The 19,546-nt window shown below is 33.0% G+C and overlaps 3 protein-coding genes across 3 annotated transcripts; all 3 read right to left on the bottom strand.

Moving 5' to 3' along the window:
* Nucleotides 1-3,618: 3,618 nt before the first annotated feature.
* On the bottom strand, nt 3,619-7,768 carry LOC6642777 (brain-specific homeobox protein). Its single transcript, XM_047010451.1, has 5 exons — nt 7,303-7,768; nt 7,146-7,242; nt 4,619-4,881; nt 4,177-4,479; nt 3,619-3,973 (listed from the first exon to the last, which is right to left on the bottom strand). The coding sequence occupies exons 1-5, from the start codon at nt 7,673-7,675 to the stop codon at nt 3,642-3,644; spliced, it is 1,368 nt and encodes a 455-aa protein (XP_046866407.1). The 5' UTR covers nt 7,676-7,768; the 3' UTR covers nt 3,619-3,641.
* Nucleotides 7,769-11,333: 3,565 nt separating this feature from the next.
* LOC124460159 lies at nt 11,334-11,798 on the bottom strand. The gene has a single exon (XM_047010450.1). The coding sequence runs from the start codon at nt 11,796-11,798 to the stop codon at nt 11,334-11,336; it is 465 nt and encodes a 154-aa protein (XP_046866406.1).
* A 4,947-nt stretch (nt 11,799-16,745) lies between these two features.
* Nucleotides 16,746-17,890, bottom strand: LOC26530098 (accessory gland protein Acp29AB). Its single transcript, XM_015178502.3, has 2 exons — nt 17,802-17,890; nt 16,746-17,739 (listed from the first exon to the last, which is right to left on the bottom strand). The coding sequence occupies exons 1-2, from the start codon at nt 17,868-17,870 to the stop codon at nt 16,972-16,974; spliced, it is 837 nt and encodes a 278-aa protein (XP_015033988.2). The 5' UTR covers nt 17,871-17,890; the 3' UTR covers nt 16,746-16,971.
* Nucleotides 17,891-19,546: the final 1,656 nt, after the last annotated feature.

Here is a 19,546-nt window from a genome sequence, read left to right as displayed (position 1 = left end):
GAAATTAGGAATTCAATGAAGATCCGGATTTATTCAAATGTCGATCGGTTATTAGAGATATACTATTTTTATGTAGTGCTTCTTTTGTCTATTTTGGTTAAAAGAAACGTAGAGAGAATATTCGAATCCGTTTGGAGATATAATTAGATATATTGGTCATTTTTAAGAATTGTATGTACCCCTAAGGAAAATCCCCTCAACCAACTTTGTTCCTACTTTCACACAGTAAATTAATGTTATTTTCCCAAAAACCAAATTGTGGTTTTTAAATTTATCTAAGAATGTGCATACATATATTGCTAGAGTCTTTTCTTAGCATTCTAATTTCTCTTTGATAACATTTTATCTTGAAACTAAATGCAGTAAACAAAATCTATTATAAATTTGAAAAGCTCTAGAATTTTACAATAAGCTTAAATAAATTAATAAACTGCTAAGACAGATAGAATGGTAAGTTCACATTTCGATATATTCCACATTTTGTTTTATGGTACTGTAGGACAATCTATAATTTGAAGTACAGTACTTAAATATATTTATTTTGATTTAGTATTACTCAAAAAGAAAAACACACACACTTTTATTATCAAGGAGGCTCGACTCAAGATTGCAGTGTTTTGACGAAATAATTGAATCCCATCACTTTGATTGTCTATTATTAACAAACTGACTGATAAGATTGTATTCAACAATTTGTACGTGTAGAAAATTTCCTCTCTGGGAGAATTTCAAACTTTTTTTTTGGAATGTCTTGTCATTGTTGCGACCTTAGATTGGGTGTTTCTATTGATACGAGCATGAGCTAACTCATGATTTTTGTTAATTTACATCCGATTAGAGTGTGTCTATCAATTTGAGCATAAAACAAAACACGCGCAGTAAATAGCTAAAATATATATATGGTATATATATTTATATACAAGTATGTGTTTAGCATCAGAGATTGCCAATATATAAATGATTTTTGCACTTTGAAACGTTGACGTACACGGCTAGCATCTGAGAGATTAACAAAATGCGAGTAAGCTAAAAAATATCGAGAATTCATTAGAAAATATTAGAAATGCCAGTTAGTATTTATAACAACTAAAATTGAAACCAATATTCTAAATATAAATAATATTTATTCGGATTAAGGACTACATTTGGTATATAGTAAATATTGGATAGGTCATAAAATCTTCGGAAAATTGTTTTGGGACCTTATTATTATATATTGAATTCATAATGTTTAGAAAAGAGATAATTCACCCTAACTCTTTACTATGTGATTTTCTACTTTTAAACCCAGATTCTTGAATACAACTGCGAATCGTTATTAACTGAATTTTATGTTCTGGCCTAGTGTTTATGTTCTACTGTAACACATTCAGCATATATGCCATTAGAGTTAATACCTAACATTGAAGTGCATTAGAGTACTTACCTATATTTTAAAGTTTTCTGCGTTATCACATTCCAGTTAAAAAGACGAAAATTTAATTTTTTTGCAGACATCGAATTGAAGCTTCATAAATTCGTGTAACTGAAGCCTCAAGTATTAAAAAAATTCAATTAACTTGGTCATTATAGCATTTAACGCACATATATGGCTACATGGCGTATACGTAATCATGAAACAAAAAAAAAATCTAAGCAATGAATTGAGTCTTTCATATTATTTTTGACACAAATATTACTTATATTTTTTTTTTCTCCTTTTTGCTATCTATTGGTTTCTGTACTTACTATTTGTCAGTAGGCAATCAGCTTTTAATATAAATAATAGAATTTGTTGCTGCCAGACCCTTGTCTGTGGTGTTACAAGAGGGAGGATGGGGGAAAGTCTCTTTATTTAACGTATGAAGCAGGGACCGTATTTAAATTTATATTAACAAAAATAGCATGATTGTTTTCCAAAGCTTTGCAAAAATTCATCCAGCAAAATGGCACAAGAGGGCGTAGCCAGGATTTAAATTATAAGGGAAAACCATTTGTTCAATGCATTTTGATTTGCATTTTTTAACAAAAATTTAAACTAACACTTCATCTTAAAAAAAAACTGAACTAACTAAATTTAAAATCAAACATTTTATTAAAAATTTCATGCTAAAGTAAATAGATTTTTGAATAAATTCATGATTTCTAACGCTCTAGACCTCTAGAGCGCCCATCCCTCCACATATTTGATTTAAACATGATCATTCATTCACCATTCATATATCCTTTATCGTTATGAATTTCTATTTACTTTATACATATTTCTAAAACGATTCTGACAATAAGCTTTAGTAATACTCCTAAAAGTCCCTGAACTTCAGCAACTATGAATGATTTGCAAGTCCTGCTCCAATAGTGGAGGACTCCCATGGTCCTAGTTCAGAGACTTCAATGCGTATTATTTTTTGTCTGTCTATTAAAGAGGCTATAGTAATAATGAAATTTTCAATTTAATGTTTAAAATTCTCAAAAGTAAACAACTTTGCTTTTTAAGTTTACCTCTACAAAAAAAATGTTGAGGATTAAAAAATTTGCAAAGCCATGCTTAATAAAATCACTTTTCAAATCTTTTTAATTTAATAACTTAATATGCAGAAAGAAATAATGTATAGAAATAACTTCATCAAACTTTAAATTGATTGGAAAATTGTTTAGAAATTTCATATACTATTTATGTTGTCCTTGATTGAAGGCTTCAGTTGCACTAGCATATTGCTTCAAACTTTACGTTCTTTTTTTCCATTTTTGAAATCAAATCAAGTGTAATTAGTAATCAATTTAGAAACATTTACCCTTCGCTTTTTTTCCCAACTTCCGGTCATGGCACTGGGATGCTGAGTGGGTTGAGGGAATGCAACAAAGTATCTCGCTAAATGGCTTGCTTAAAAACCCGCAATTATTTTGCTATTGTTGCACCACCCCCTTGACACTCCTCTTCGTCAACCCCTCTTCCTTACACACACCACACACAATTGAAGACCTAACCACTTGGCCATGCGCAAGGCATGGGCGTGGCAGTCAGTTTGGCACTTTTCCACCCTAAATAGAAATGCGCACTGTTTAACCTTATTAGTGAGTACATTTTGTTTGGCACTCAATTGGATCTGATTGCTGGGTGGAAAAAAAAAAAATTAAGAAACTCAAAGACAGGGAAATATCTGTAGCAGATTTTACTGATTTCCGTTCCATATTCTTTTTATTATTATTATCATTATTATTATTTGGTACTTGAAAGCACTCAGTTGGCTAACACATCAAAATGTCTATAGAGACAAAGAGAAACAGAGAAATAGATACAGAGAGAGCGACAGAGAGGGAGAGAAAGAGAATTAGAGAAAATGGAAGTATTAACTTTTTTTTTATGATTAAGCAAGAATCTTTCTTTATTAGGAAACGTTTCAAAAATGGTTTGAAGAACGTTTGAAGAACGTTTTTGAAACGCAACGAAAGAATCACTATTTGTTTTATTTTGTATTTTAACTTAGTTTTAGCTTAATTAAATGCTAAGTGTGACTAGACTGAAGCTCGATTTTATGATTGATTCTATAATATTTACATTTTGGCGTTTTTAGGTTTTTATTTCAAGTTTTTTTTTTCAACATTTTTTAGTTAAAATTCTAATTGCAAGCTTATTGACAAATATCTAACTAAACTCTAAGGACCTATGTTAATTGGTATAATTTGGTATCGCCTACAATATCCACATCACTGGAATTATCATCATCGTCACTGTCATCGGCTTCCAAATCGGAATAGTCATCCGTGGAGTAGCCATGTTGAAGGAACGAACACATTCCACCGCCTGCTCCACCGCCGCCTCCGCCCTCATTCATATTGCCACGGAGCAATTGTAATTGCTGATTGGTGGGATGTGGTCCACCCGTCGTTGCCTTCCCAGACTTGGAATCCGAGGCAGTGCCTCCACAGGCCGCATCGCTGCCACTTTGTTGCTGCTGCTGTTTGCCCAGCTCGGTGCGTGAAAAGTCAACTGGTTCTAAGAAAATGTTGCACAAAACTAATTTAATTTTTGTTCATGGTAAAAACTTTTTGGGTTTTGCTAAGTCAAAAAGGCTAATTGAAAGTCCAAAAGTTTTCCTCAAAAGGAAAGTTTCTTTTTGGCCATTTTCCAAAGAAAACTAATTAAGAAGTATGAGGGGAAAAAGATTTTTTGTTGTAAAATAATCTATATTTACTTACCATTGGCATTGTCCCGCCGCCTCAGTTGTTTCTTGTGTTTCATGCGACGATTTTGAAACCAAGTCTTCACTTGAGTCTCACTTAAACCCAAGGCGGTGGCGAGTTCAACTCGCTCGGGTGTGGACAAATAGCGTTGAGCCTCGAAACGTTTCTCCAGGCCCGACAGTTGGGGATCACTGAAAACTGTACGTGCCTTGCGTCGGCGACAATGTCTCAATGCATTCACACCCATGCCCAGGCCAAGGGCCAATTCGGGCACACAGCCGGGTGCCCCAAAAAAGGGTGACCCACCAAACAAACTGGCTGTAAAAAACATAAAAACAATAAATATTAATTACATTATTGTTTAGTTTAGTTGAGTTAATTAAATTGCCTCTAACAACACAACTTTTGGTGTTGCTAATGACTCACAAAAGGGGCAAAAAACAAAAAAAACCCATACCTTGTGACAAAAAGTAGGGATCCACCGATTTATATGTGCCCGAAGAGGGTGACAAGTAGCCCAGTGTCATTTGCAAGAAGCCATGATCAGTGTACGGTGCTCCGGGGTAAAGAACTCCATTTGGTCCTCCTCCTGCTGAACCGGGCGGAGGCGGTGGAGGTGGCGGTGGCCCACCCATTTGCTGAACCGTCGCATCTGTAGCTGAATTGCCATAGTGCGATGAGTTGCCGCCGGCTGGACGTTGATGATGATGATGGCTCGGACTGTGTGGGTGAGTAGAATAAACCAAATTTATAAAGTGTGGAGTAATTTAAAACTATATAATTTACACTTTATGGTTACTCGAAAAACTTATACTGGAAAAAATTATACTCATATTCAATCAAATTTAGTTGTGTACTAAAAGTTTTGTAAACAGATTGAAGCTTCTGAGAAAGACAAAATACAACACTTTAAACATTTGTATTATTTATATTGTTAACTATTGATCTAGGGATCGATTCTTCCTAACGGGAAAACCTGTAGTGCTTTAAGAATGGCCAGTAACTTTAAATTGTCGAGCCCAAATTTTATTTCTCAACAGGACATTCCAAAAGTTATTTTTTTGGTGTTGTCAATTAATAAAATTCTTCGGAGATAGTCTTCAGCGGATTATTTTGATAGGTTGACCTCTGTTTAGTATAAAGTGGAGGTTTGAAGGTAGTTTAGAGTTTTTATTTGTTTTTAAATGAAAGTTCTTCGACTACCTAAGTATGACAGGGGGTAAATTTCACAATTTTTCATAATCATTCCTGGGAGAATCCTTTCAAATGTGCTTGCATTGTGTAGTAAAATGTACAATGTAAAATTTGTATTAATATAAATTTCTTTTTTCTTGAAATAGATAAGCTAACAAAATGTTACTCAACCAATCTAAAGTCTTTAAGAGATATAAAATTAAAGAATGTATTTGAAAAAGAACGAATATATATATTAGTGAATTATTTACTGTGCCATTTCAACTTTTCATAATTAGAAGTGTTAAATATATTTTAAACAAGCAAAAAAAATCTGGAACCTAAAAGTATGCACCACTTTTTTTATACGCTTGTAAAAAGCTGAAAGAAAGAGACGTGGCCCAAAATGGTAAAGAACTGTGTTAATTAGTAAATTATATTTCCCATTTAAATCAATTGAAATCAAAAGTAATTTTGTATAAGTATTCAACGAATCGAATATTTCCAAAATCTTTAAGTTGTATGATGCTACTTGGTATGCTTTTTATATCCTTTGTAAAGTAAAGCTGTGGCAATCTGTTTTATATATTCATTACCAATGCTTGACCAATTATCAAAATACATAATATCATATATCACATTTCATTATTATATGTCGCTTTGTAAAAAATTAAAAATTGTTTTAAACTAAGGCTCATTTATTAATCAAATCTTTTAAGCTTTGTATTCGAGAAACGGTTTAGCTCAGAATTTTATATAAAACTGAAATACCCAGATTTTTATTTATTTATGGAGTGCCCAACGTTTTTGAACGTTTAAACTTAGTCAGCTTAAAATATACATCTTAAAACAAAATTTTGATTACTATAAAACTGACAATTAGATTTTAGGAAGTTAGGTTTATTGCAAAGATCTCGTATTCTTGCTATAAATCACTGAATAAATCAGAACGTTTAAATATGAACTAATACGTCGAGACATTTCTTTTATTATTATTTTTATGTATTGTCTACTTGTAAACTATTTTTTCAATAATACAAGGCTTTAAAATTTGTGAATTACCAGACCGTTTGGGCGTATTAATCAAATATGAGCAGTTTGACAGTAAACCGTTCACCACAAGATTTTCTTATTAGCAGACTACAGATCTTCAGAATTGCAAGATAATAAAACGTAATGGATATTTTTCAGTTATAATGTTCTTTCAATAATCTGGTGTGGTGATGAAAGCTGTGCTTTTCATTTTTCGCTTCACTTTGTTATAATTCCCAAACAGTTTTAGGTTCGAATTTCTAAAGGTCTCTGTAATTCCAGAGCCAAAATCTGCTCCTTTAAAAGTTTGATATTTTGTGATAAGTAGTAAAGAATTCACCAAACGTTATATCATTATATCAAACTCGAAAAGTATATAGCTTTTCTGTTAGAATTAAATTAATTTTTTGAGTATATTTTAAGTCTTAGCAGTAGTTAATGTAAATATTCGTCAAAATTTTTTTAAAGTATTATTTTTTATGAAGCGTTTCTTCTGAGGCTTTAAAATTTGGTCAAATGTAAGGCCACACACTGCGTAGCGAAATGAAAAGGAAATATTATAATATTTAAAAACTTTAAAAATATTTTTCGTTATATAATGCTGCATACTTATAAATTATTTATATTTGGAATTTAAAGTTGGAGTGAAAGATGCAAAATTGTCGTTTAGTTCAGGACATTTTATTTAGCTTTTTTGGCTCACTTTATCACTGGGGTACTTATTTTTTTGATGTGTGAAATTTTGGTTTTTGAAATTTGATATTTAAATAACCACTAACCGTTGGTTACTGTGCAAGGATTTGGCATATTCTTCGCTGGCCGCATAGGCTAAGACCGCGGGACTGGCACTTGGTGTTGCACGCGACAATCCCGTCGCTGATGCAGTCGATGAAGATGATGATGATGTTGTTGATGATGATGATGAAGATGTGGTTATTGCTGTTGCTGTTGTTGTTGCGGAATGTTGCCAATGCGGATATTTCGATAGATTATTGTCATAAATACTATTGCGACCACTTTTCACTGTATGCTTGTTGTTACACTTTTGACTATTGTTACTATTAATACTGTGATTATTGTTATTATTATTGTTTAAATTTTTAAATAATATATGCTCAATTGAAAATGGTGTTTTTGTGGTTAACATTGTGGTTGTTCCAGCTGCTGTTGGTGTTGTAGTTGGTGGTGGTGGTGGCGGTGGTGGTGCTGTTGATGCTGCCGCTGCACTGGACAATGTTGATTTACTCTGCATGGCATCGGTGATTGCCTCAACTGGACTAACACTTGACTCATTAAGCATTGATGACATGGCAGTGTATAAAGTATAGAGTTTGCCAAGGATATATTGGGGGATCGGTCCACTTCGTAACGCGTCCTTGCGCGACAATTTGATGTTGTTTACTCGTTGACGGTCGCGTTGAGTTTGTGGCAATCACCGCACATCAACCAGCAAATCGCTCTAAACGAGCAGAGCGCTTCCAGAAAGAGACAGAGAGCATAGAGAACGTGGAACATGAACGAGTGGGAGTGAGAAAAAGAGGGTTAGTTGCCATGCCAGGATGCAAGATGAATGGTAGAGGGTTTGAGCAATCATTTCGCCCTCATCCCTCATCCTCACTAAACTGGTCCAATGCAATTTCAGTTTTGCCGTTGCGGTGTATACTGGGGGGGGTCTTAGATATATGAGAAGGATCTGGACAAAAAAATACATAAACACTCCCCCATTTGCATGCGCGTATGGTTGTCTCCCTTGCTCTTGGGTATGTGTGTATTATTTTTAGTATGATGGCATTTTAACAAATTTCATATCCTTAACTGGGTTAGGTTTAAGTTCTTTTTTTTCTCCTGTCGTCCATGTAGAATAACCGCAAATAACTTTAACAACTACACATTATTCTCTATTACGGTATATTAGCCGCCATTTTGCCCATAATTAACGTGTCATGGCCGCCATTGTTGTCTGCTTTTCCGTTGGATGCATTCAATTAAATTCATTAAATGCCACAATTATTATAATTGAATTATTGATTGACGGCGTTGACGACAACGACGATGATAATAATAATAATGATTCCGGTCTCGTCTGGCAGGTGGTTGTTCACCCACCTACACAGTTGGTGGCCTTCTCTCTCTCTCTCTCTCTATCTCTCTGTCTCTAGCTCCATGCATACACAACTGTACATTGAGAATCAGCTGTTCTTAATAATGTCATCAAAGGAATTAAATGGGCAAAGTGAAGAAGGAAAACTGAATTGTTAAAGTTTTTCGTTTCTTTATTATACTTGCGTTTAATTGAATCACTTGGCATAGCCTTACACATCCCTCACATCTTCCTTCTATCTCCCACCCCCCTCACACCACGTCTCTTAAAATCCCCCATCTACTGATGCCATGGGCGTGTCCTTTTTGGCCAATCACAGGGCATTTAGCCATCAGGGTTGCATTCACACACACACTGTATTTGTCCTTGTCGTTTTCTTGGGGGTTGGCATTTTCCATGAACGAAAGACGAATGAGGTAGTGTGAAGGCAACGGGCGGTGGAAAGACAATAACGACACCGAGTATGCTGAGGATGTGACCAAAAAGCAAGACAAATTTGCTCGTTTTATTAATAAAATAAGTCACGCAAAGTAAGTCGAACATCATTATTAGGTTAAAGCCCTAAAGCGGGCGCATTAGGTGCACATAAAAAGGTGGCACTGTGTAGAGTTTTCACAGGTATTGATGGTGGATGGTGAATAGGGAAATCCGTGTAGCTGAATACACTGACTACATCAGTTAAAAGTAAACCATAAGAGTATACGGAAAATATATTGCTGATGTTTCTTCAATTAAAACTTACATTACTCAATAACCGTCGAGAATTTCATGAATTTTATTGCATTGGATTCGGTAAGTTTGAAAATTATTAATTAGTATATTCATAGTATATTAATTAAACAAATTACTGGAAAGAATAAAAGTATTTAGATCTATAAAAAAACTTTAACCAATTTTCACTTTACAAACATCGCAAGAGGATTATAAACAAAATTTTTCATTCTTATTCGCTGACGAGGATTTTTTATATTCGAACTAAAAATCTATATATTCCTTTGAAACAGAACAGAACTGACAAGTTTTGTTGCCAAAACGAATATTAGCGCAGTGACAGATATGAATACAGTTAAAGAGAGAACATTGCCCCCTAAAGTATACAAGGCACTTTGGTTTTGAGACAAAACAATTTGTGAAAAATTAGTGCTGAAAATTGGGGCGCTGTGTCTAAAAGCTATACGAAAAGTTTAATAACTTTGGGCAAACTACACTTTCTCCATTTTCCTACAGAAGTTTTTAGAATATAATGAGAACATGATTAATTTTCTTAACACAATGACAAATTTTGAGGTATTCTCAATAAATCATCTGAGTAATATTGCTTTCCCAAATGTAAATTATGTCACTAGAATAACAATATATAAGAATTTCTAACTTTCCCCTCTTTAATAAATATTTAAACAAAAAATTTTATACCAATCAGTCGATTATAACTAAAAATATTGGTTCAAAAATTGTTTCTCAGACCAAAAACGTCTCAAATTTTTCCCATTTTGATTAAAAAGTCTTAAAAAATGTCGCAAATTTGTTTAAAAATGCAAATTATTATCCTCTTCGGGAAGTTACACATAAATATGTTTCACACTGAAATACATCCATAAATTAAGTTCTGTATCCTACAAGGACTTCTCTCGATTACAAAATTTAACTCTTTAAGAGAAAAATTTGGTATTTCCACTTTATGATACCTTCACTTACAGCTGTAACTGAGCTCAGTTTATATACAGTCCTTGATTTCTTTCAGTGTACTCATTGAAGCAATGCAATTAGGCCGCTTGAGCTTTAAATCTCTTGCAGTAGTTAGTCCTTGGAACATCCTCAACACTCTCTACACAAGCCATTGTCAACTGTTTTGTCTTGGCAACCGAGTTGAGGACATTTTGTTGTTGTTTGTTTTTTGTCTACCTGTCTACCCCCAAAACTGACTCCCACTCATCAGCCATTGTTAGTCAGTTGACGTTGAACGTGCGGAAGAGGCGTTTGTGTTAAATAATGTTTTATAATTTTGTCCGCTTATATTTGCCAGTGTCCTTTCCCCACTCCATCCTTGTATCTCTACGATTTGTGGGCTTTTATTGATTTTTATATGCTTAATTTGAAAAACAATACGCTTATGTCAAAGGTTGAGAAAAGTAATGTAGTTTCGTTGATTGAGAGCGCTTAATTTGTGTCTACTGCACGTGCCCGTGTCAGACCTACTAAGCCTAATTTTTATAATAATAAAAATGTTGCATCGAACCCAATGGCATCGGCATCGAATTGCATAGACCCATTTGCGGTTAATGGACGGGGTGAACTTCCTTGTGCCATCGTCGTCTTTATGGCAATTACAACATTTTGTGTCAGTTTGCCTTGCAAATCCTTCATTGTGCGTGCCCTGTGCTCCTTTTTTCTTATGTTAATTCCCTGAAATCAAAGCTGAAGTGTGTGTCAGAGATCAGGTTACCGGCAAAAAGAGAGTGTCGGCTTTTCAGATCCTTCTTCCGCATTTGAGTTTGATTCTCGGTAAATTAACTTTTGAATCGAGCAACATAAACTTTGTTGCATCTAGGGGCTCATTGTTTGCCCAAAAAACAAAAAACCAAAAAGGCCAAAGACGGTCGTGCCAAAGGGCGCACAAGTAGCAACATCCTTGCCCAAGTGTTACATGAGATATCCTCTTTAGTTAGAAAGGATATCCATTGTACTTACAATAGGAATTTCAAAGAAAATGTGCATTATAAACTTTTCTTGTTGCATTATTTAAATACCATTATCAGTTGGCAATTCGGTATTGACTTTATTAAAATCATTCAAAATGATGTACTAGGTATATTACAAACAAACCTTAAGAATTTGTTTGATATGAATAAACCTTTTACTTCCATTGCTAACGATCCAACGAATTGGCCAGTCGATCACGTAAAATTTGCTTAATCAATGGATCTTCCTGACGTGGAAATATGAATACGCCGCGATCCGTTTTTGGATAATAAAAAGCCCGATCATGATACCAGCCATAGACTTGATTTGTTGTAATTGGTGTTGCTGTGGCATGTTTAATCACATATTTTGCAGGACCCTCTAGACTTTTTCTAGGTGGCGAGAGCTTGGCAGCCATATCCAAGGACTTCGGATCACATTGAACTCGCATCTTATAGATTTCCTCTTTGGTGCAATGGAAGTAGGGCCAATCATGGCGTGCGTAGAACTTCAGGGCCAATGGACGAACATAATCAACATCGGTAGTAAGCAGTTCATCGGAGGCCTTTTTGCCCAGTTTCTGTAATACATTTTGATGTTCACGTGACAAATCTGCGGCACAACGACGACCTCCGCAGCAAAATGGGGGCATGGTGTAGCGAATTTATTTTTTTTTTGTTTTTTTTTTGTTTTTTTTTGTGTATTTTTCTGTTGTGCGTTAATTAGCACTTGTTTTTCGTATATTCCACAACAATTCTGTGGTTATTTAAAACAATGACACTTAATGCCAAGAGTAAATGACAAAGGCAATCAAAACATACAAACATTTTGTTTTTCAATACTCTGTTCTCCAGAGTCTGAAGTGTACTTCATTTAGTTCTTTACCAGCTGGAAGGAAAAGATGCGAGTAACCTTCGGTAATCAATAAATTCGACTCGCGCACAGCAATTTAATTATTTCTGTAGACCCTAGCTTTAATACAAATGAACAATTTCGATTTCGAATTTTATTTGCAGAACTTTGCAAAAAATTTAAAAGAAATATTTATTTAGTTTTGTAACAAGAACTTAAAATTTCTCGAATAACAACTTTTTAATATGCGATTTAATCAGTGCCCGATTGATGGACTCGAAATTTGCTCCCCAAAGTATGCTATAGAAAGTCGAGCAATTTGTCTTTGATAAAAAATTAATAAAATAAAAAAAATTACAACTGTATGTACAATAAGGGGCTATTACGTACCGCGATTTTTGAGAATTTTTGACCCCCCCCCACCCCTTTGTCACAGATTGTCACATTGCCTGACCTATCAACTCAACTGCCAAACTGACAGCACTGGCTGACCGCGATCGGGAACTGGGACCGTATTTGTGCCAATGAACACACTTGTACAGCCTAAATTTGAATTTTTAACGGAGTTTTTCTGTCTTGAAAGGTTATAAAAATATATGTTACGTGACAAGCTTTCCGATCCCCTCCCCCCTATGTCACAAATTGTCACACACACAGAGACCCCCTCCCCTCCCTAAGCTCTTAATATTTTTATTGACAATTCTTAAGTTATAGCTTATACCATTAGTTCCATGTATTTTGAAAAGAATGAGATACATACGTATATGTACAGACTATTGCATACTTCAGGGGAGCGAATTTTATCTATTCCATCCTTTTGGCCTTAGTGCTGCTTTAGCAAAAAGATAATTTTTATTATAACTGATTGCAAAGAAAAATTAATAAATCTAGTTTATTTATTTAGGGAAACAATCTAAAAAGTTTTAAAAATCATCATTATAAGTATCCAATTCTAAATAAAGTGTACTTACAGATAACTTAACCTGTTAAAATGTATATGTACAAGAGTATAAATGACTAAGTGAATAAGCGATCTAAAGATTCGATAAAAGAAAAGACTTTTCATAGGTCTCTTTTAAATTTTTTTTACTAGATTAGATTTAGTATTCTGTCATAAGGCTAACTATACAGCTTTTTTAATGAACCTAATTCACATAACTGATTTACTGCTAAAACTTGTTAAGAATTTGAACTTAATAAAGTGTAAAATTAAGAAAACCAATTGAGAAATTTCAATTAATAAAATTAAAAATATTTGATATTAGAATCTTTCTCCTAAAATGTACCCAGTTTTCGGAATATTTTTAGCGGTTTACACTGCTATGTTTTTTGAGTTATTCAGCAAAAACCTCAGTCTTAATCTGTAAGGGTCTTACTTGAAAAATTTCCTCTCAGGCTTAAAGTTTCCTCATACAAAGGTGTCAAAGTCTAAATGGCTTTTGATAATGAAAGAATTTGTAATTAATATATTTTTCACCCATGTAAGTAAGTAAATTTGCAATTATTATTGATTTTCCAAGCATCTGCATATAATAATTGTAGGTTCTTGCAACATTTTCGACTAAACAGCATTGGGGTAGGACCATTAAACCGCCCCCCACTTTTGGAGTTACCCCGTTCCGGAAGCCACTTTTCAGTTTTTAGGGTGAGATTATAGTCTGGTTGGAAGTGGAATTAGAACTGGTACTGAGGCTGGGTGCTTATTAAAAGTCTCTTGTTGTTATCCTAGGCACAGTAACCTTTTGCCCAAACAATTAGAGCACTAACAAATGCAATTACCAGTCCATCTCCTCCGCCCAGAATCTCCTCCCAGACTCACCCCTTAAACCTCTCCAACAACGTTGGCAAGAGCAGCGACAACAACAAGAGCACAATTGCTCTCATTGACAACAATTGAGTCGTGTCCTGCAAGTCCTTGGCTCTTTCATTTTGGAATGTGGAAAAAAAGTTTCCCAAACGCGTGCCACATATTAAATTACATCGAAATATGTGCACAGGATGATGATGATCCCGATTCTGATGATGCTGATGATGTTGATGATGATGTTGAGGGCCAGTTTGTAATTTGCTGGCATTTTTCTCCCTTGATTCTTATCAGTAGCAGCATTTGATATTTTGATATATTTATTTGACTCACAGTTTGTTCTCAGTGTGCGTAGTGTGTTATTTAATTTAATTTGCAGCGCATAATTGTCATAAAATTTGATTTCGAATGTTGCCAATCGAGGGGATGATTTTTGGGTAGGCATTAAATGCATCTAAAGGGTGTTATAAGGCAATTCTCCTAAGCATATTCATAGAATTAGAATAAGGAAATGGCATACAAAATGAAAGGCTAAAGGTGCTAGCTAAACTTTTTAGTTATATTTAATTCTGATGTTTATATCCTAAAATTATATTAATATATTTGAATGATCAAATATGTAAAGAAATTAGTTTAGAGTAATTGAAATTAATTCATAAATTGAATGAGTCTATAAATGTCTAATGTTGTATACATTATTTGATGCTGGAAAAGCATCCTGTGGACAAATAAAACGAGTCCTTAAAAACATAGTACCCAATAATTGTTGGTCAAACAAAAGCGAATGGAATAGATACGTAAACGAAAGCAAATTTGACCATAACTCTTATTTGGAAATACTTATAAGTTCTCGTTCTAGTAATTGAACAGAAAAAGAATGGCGATTTAATTTTACAAGAAAAAAAAACCAAGACAGTTCTATTTTAATTTTGATTTTTTGTTCTCATATAAAAGAAATGCCACCCACAACTCCAATTTCATACTTCTAAAATCTTTGAGTTGTGACACGCTATGAACTCAAAAATTCCAGCATAGGCGAATCTATAGATGAGAAATGATATTATTCAATAAGCAGTCCAAAGATTCGGGCTTTTGGAACATAGTCAAATAAGTTTTAGAATATTCTATAAATTAAATTAATCCTCGAAGCAAACATTACTGTAAGACAATTTTTAAGTTATAGGCAAACAAAAAGTTATAAATTTGTTGCAAATAATCAATACGTATGAAAATAGATTAAGGGGCACTCCATTTCAAAGTCTTAGATTCGACAATGAATTCAAGACTTAGCTTTATAAAGTGATCTCTACAATGAGTTAAGTGTAATGTTCTATCAAGTTTAAGAGATTATGGAAATATGGAAAGTATCCTCTTTGTCTCAGAAACATACACATCTTGATTTAGTGGATTTTCCCTAATTTCAATCAAATACAATACATTCCTTAACTATTTATAGTTCATTTAATTTTCCACTACGTAAAGCAACAAATTTCAAATTTCAACTCGTAAATTTTTATTTATGTTTGTTTTTTTAACCAATCTAATAAAGTCGCTGAAAACGAGACGTGTAAATTATTTTTCGTATTTCTTAATAAATCGTTGGAATACAAAACTTAAATGTTGCAGGAGGCTTAGGTGGCTTAGTAACATTTATATGAATATAAAAGAATATCCTTTAACGTAGTATAAATTGGGAAGTTATATTCGCAAGGATACTGGTTAATAAACAAGTGAAATATTGAAAATAACCATCAGGTTTGAACGGACTACAACAAAATTTCGTTTATACAGTCAATAAGTGGTATAATTAATAATTTGAACATAAATCAAGTGGCCTTCAATGCTAATCTGGCATCGTCCTTACATAGTTTGATGTGTTTACGGGAGTTTTTACGTATTTAGAGATGAAATTATCCTTTTTTGATCAGATTGAAACACAACAAAAACGCCCTTGATTCAATTGACTTTTTAATTACTAATGCTCTTAAAGGTTTGTAGAAGTCAAAATTCGCGAGTACCATATAGAGAATATAGTTGACACACCCCTAGACTCTTAATGATACTTCAATAATCCATATCTGACCACACAGCATAAAGGTAATGGCTAGACTATCTGAAGCTGCTAAAATTGTTTTACTTATTTAATATGGTTGGTCATTTACTCCAGTCAATATTCTAAATCTACTTAAAGAAAGAAATGAAATTGAATTTTTCTGCCGATTTCAAACAAATAAATGATAAGCATTTATGTATATATCGAATTTGTTTACCTTCTTGTTACCTGAAAAAGTGGTTCGTGTCCTTCCTCCCATTATTGAAGCAAGCGAAATCTTTTCATGTTTATGTTAAAATAATTGCCAACACGTGCTCTATCAGCGTCAATCAAACCAAAAAGCGAACGGCTCCAGTCTAAACCAAGAGTGGAGTGGGCAGGACAGACAAAACGTTTTCGCACTTATGCACATCATTTAGTGCGTTCACAGGCATAACAGGATACAACAAAAACCCCCCGCATATGCAGATTGTGAAGTGAGGGTTGTTCACAGCGTCAGTTAAGTAGCCAGGCGACTGGCAATTTCTTCATAACTGATTAAACGGATAAGACCTTTGCTTTTTGTTCAAATTTACCCGTTCTCATCGTTTCTGTGGCAATTTAATCAAATTAATTTTCTCACGTATTGTCCTTTTTCCCACCTCTGCACAGCAGGTTTCCATATACAAGCTGATGAACTCCTCCTAGATGAGGCATCGTGAAAATTTCATCAAATGGCACATAATAGAATGGACATATGTTTCAATGTTGGGTGCCAAAAAAAAAAAAAAATTGTAATTTTTTATATATTAGCTCTCTCGCCCTTCGAAGTCGAGGCTTTTGATTTCTATTTATTTCCATTTCTACAAGAGCCAAACAAACTATCGATTTATTAGGTAAATTAATTCCAATTTTTAAAAATATCAATACTTTTTTAATGTACAATTTGAATAGATTTTTGAACAGATTTAATAAATTTAGTCGAGTCGATTGAAACATTTCTATCTATACCTAGAACCTTCACCTTTATACCTAGAACCAGTTTATTTCTGCCACGCCCTTTCATAGTTTACTTATTATAATACATATATTCATATAGTATTTTTATTTTCTAAGCAAGAAGTCTATTAATGTTGATCAATTATTGAATTTTTCGGTGTCTGACTCGCAAATGAAGGATATTTTATCATCGCACGAACGATCATTCATTTGGTATGAAAAGTCTTCTCGTAACTCGACGCAATCTTCATCCTTGCTGTTATAAGGATTGCGATTAGTAGGTTCAGTATCTTTCCATTGAAAGTACTTTGCTGGTTTATTATTCGTTGCTGACATATACGTTCCTTCCTTCCCGATATCATTTATGTCAATCCAAAAATCCTTTCCTTTAAGTTTCGATTTCAAATTTTTCCATTCTGTTTCACTTTGCAAACTCGCCAGGTGACCACCCCATTTAGAACATTTTTGTTGGGCTTGTAACCAAGTCAGATCTTTTGAGCTTTCAATATAGTAATATTTTAGACCAATTTTCTGGAAATTGGGCCTTTCCAATAATCTAAACTGATGCTTTAAATCTTCTACAGTTGCCTTCATATTTTCTTCATGAGTCCTTAACATTTCCACTTCCTTTTTTAATTCGCTTACTGTATCCGTAAGATGTTCAATTTTATCAATTCTATTATCACAATAGGATGGCTTGAATATTTCCAAGGCATCTATTTTTCTTAGCATTAATTCCAGCTGCTGGCTCAATTGGTTATCAATTTTGTTTAGTTTCCCATAGGCATAAGGAGGATTAAGAGTTTCACAAGCTTCCAATCGCTTGAACATCGAAGGTATATACGAAAGAAAAGGTTTCACAGAGCTATAGCAATACTCATCGCATTCGTGCTGAGGTTCATCCAACTAAAAAACAATGAAAAATTAGCAAAAATTACGAAAGTTTTGAAACAAAAAAAACAACTCACCAAGCAATTATCTGCACTCAATACAAATAAAACGTTTACCAAAAATAATAAAATATATAAAAAATACATTATCGCACAATTCTGAGATTTTGCAGGTCCGATTAACAGATAGAGACTAAATGCATTAATCTACATTCATATTTGTGAAACAAGCTGATTGAAAATTATCAGAAGCCATAGATTAAAATTCACAAATTAAACTTTTCTATTGAAAAGCTCAATGTTTTTTTATACCCTTACAATAGGGTATTTCAAGGTTAAAGAATATGAATAAACTTATTTATTCATTTAGTTAAAAGTAAACCATTAATTCTTTCTTACAGTAAAACAAATATTTAGTTTATTGTTGTTGGTTTTCAATGATTTTTATCAATTTATTGTTTTAGTGTTTCGGCTTATCAAAAATTGTTTCTTTTAATGTAAGTATATGCTGAAATTTGTTTTAATTTGGTTTTTTAGTGTCTATATAGAGAGTTTCGTTTGCACTCTGCCAAGTTAAACGAATCCATTTAGCATTAGGTTTTTTGTTTTTATTATGTATTTATGTACTTGTACTTGTATAGTTAATATATATGTATGTATATATATATATCTGTATGTATAATAAATATATAGATTGTTATTATATAAGTTCATCAATTTGTGTTTGATTTGCAAGCCTTTTGTCATATATTTCCTTTGTTCTTTTTACTCACAATCACCTTATCAGTCGTTATGGAAATACTCGTACTCAATTGTTTATAACTAATTGTAAGTTGTATGTATGTGTATGCATTTATGTATGTATGTGGTTATCTGGGATTTTTTACGTTTTATCAAAATATATCAAACGCTAACTTATGTTTTTTTCTGTTAAAGCTTTCTATTTAGTTATTGTTTTTATTAAATTGTTAATTTATGGATTATCAATTCTTTTTTTGTTCGATATTAACAATTTGGTTTTTGTAGGTTTTAGGCATTTTCAAATAAAATTTGGCAGCTGCTCTTGGAATATATGTCGAAACAATGGATTTACGTTTCAATTTGTTTAAAATATCAAATTTAGCTAATAGATGGTAGAAAACTATTATTCAACACGTTTTTGTAATTTCTTTTATATTTATTAGTTTATACATATATAAGATTCGTTTTCTTTTTACTTTTTAAATTGTTTTTTTTTTTGGTCAGATTATTTTAGGTTTTCTTTTATTTATTTTTTTTTGTTATGTTTGTATATATTATTTTGTGTTTTTTTTTTCTTAAGCGAAATTTAAAACAAATTGATTTGTTTTTGGCTTTATCCAAATTCACAGGAATCCCCCTAGTCAATAGTTTTAGTTGTTTATACAGATTCTTTCTATATATATAGTGGAACTATGACCATATTTAACAACCATTTCGCCTTTTACTTAAATATTTATGGCTATATAGTCTTGATTGGTTGGAAGTTGAATTCTGTGCTAGTTTTAAGAATTTTATCAAAAGTTTATATTTATTTAGTTAAATAGTGATGACTGCTATGTTCAATGTTAAATCCGATATCATTCTCATTCTTATATAGCTTTTCCTTTTAAGCATCATTTCTTTTAAACCCAAGATTAGAAGACATGGATTCTTGTTTAATCCGATTAAATTTTGTGGAAATGGAGTATAAAAAAGTTAGTTTACATATCAAAATGGAAAGCATTGATATCCAGCAAATTCAATTCCAATATCTATCAAATTTTTAAAGGAATCGAATTTCATATACTAACAATTTAGACTAC

Source organism: Drosophila willistoni, assembly GCF_018902025.1.
Source record: "Drosophila willistoni isolate 14030-0811.24 chromosome 2R unlocalized genomic scaffold, UCI_dwil_1.1 Seg167, whole genome shotgun sequence".
NCBI classification, from domain to species: Eukaryota; Metazoa; Arthropoda; class Insecta; order Diptera; family Drosophilidae; genus Drosophila; species Drosophila willistoni.
The sequence above is the reverse complement of the archived record's forward strand: the minus strand, read 5'-3'. Positions and strand labels throughout refer to the sequence as shown.

What these genes read in the sequence shown, in the direction of transcription:
- LOC6642777 (XM_047010451.1), bottom strand. Translation starts at nt 7,675, where the DNA reads ATGTCATCAATGCTTAATGAGTCAAGTGTTAGTCCAGTTGAGGCAATC. An exon ending in AACAACAACAGCAACAGCAA is followed by an intron (nt 7,243 to 7,302) that starts TAACCACATCTT and finishes CGACTGCATCAG; the next exon opens with CGACGGGATTGTCGCGTGCA. An exon ending in GCGGCGGGACAATGCCAATG is followed by an intron (nt 3,974 to 4,176) that starts GTAAGTAAATAT and finishes ACATTTTCTTAG; the next exon opens with AACCAGTTGACTTTTCACGC.
- LOC124460159 (XM_047010450.1), bottom strand. Translation starts at nt 11,798, where the DNA reads ATGCCCCCATTTTGCTGCGGAGGTCGTCGTTGTGCCGCAGATTTGTCA.
- LOC26530098 (XM_015178502.3), bottom strand. Translation starts at nt 17,870, where the DNA reads ATGTATTTTTTATATATTTTATTATTTTTGGTAAACGTTTTATTTGTA. An exon ending in TGAGTGCAGATAATTGCTTG is followed by an intron (nt 17,740 to 17,801) that starts GTGAGTTGTTTT and finishes ATTGTTTTTTAG; the next exon opens with TTGGATGAACCTCAGCACGA.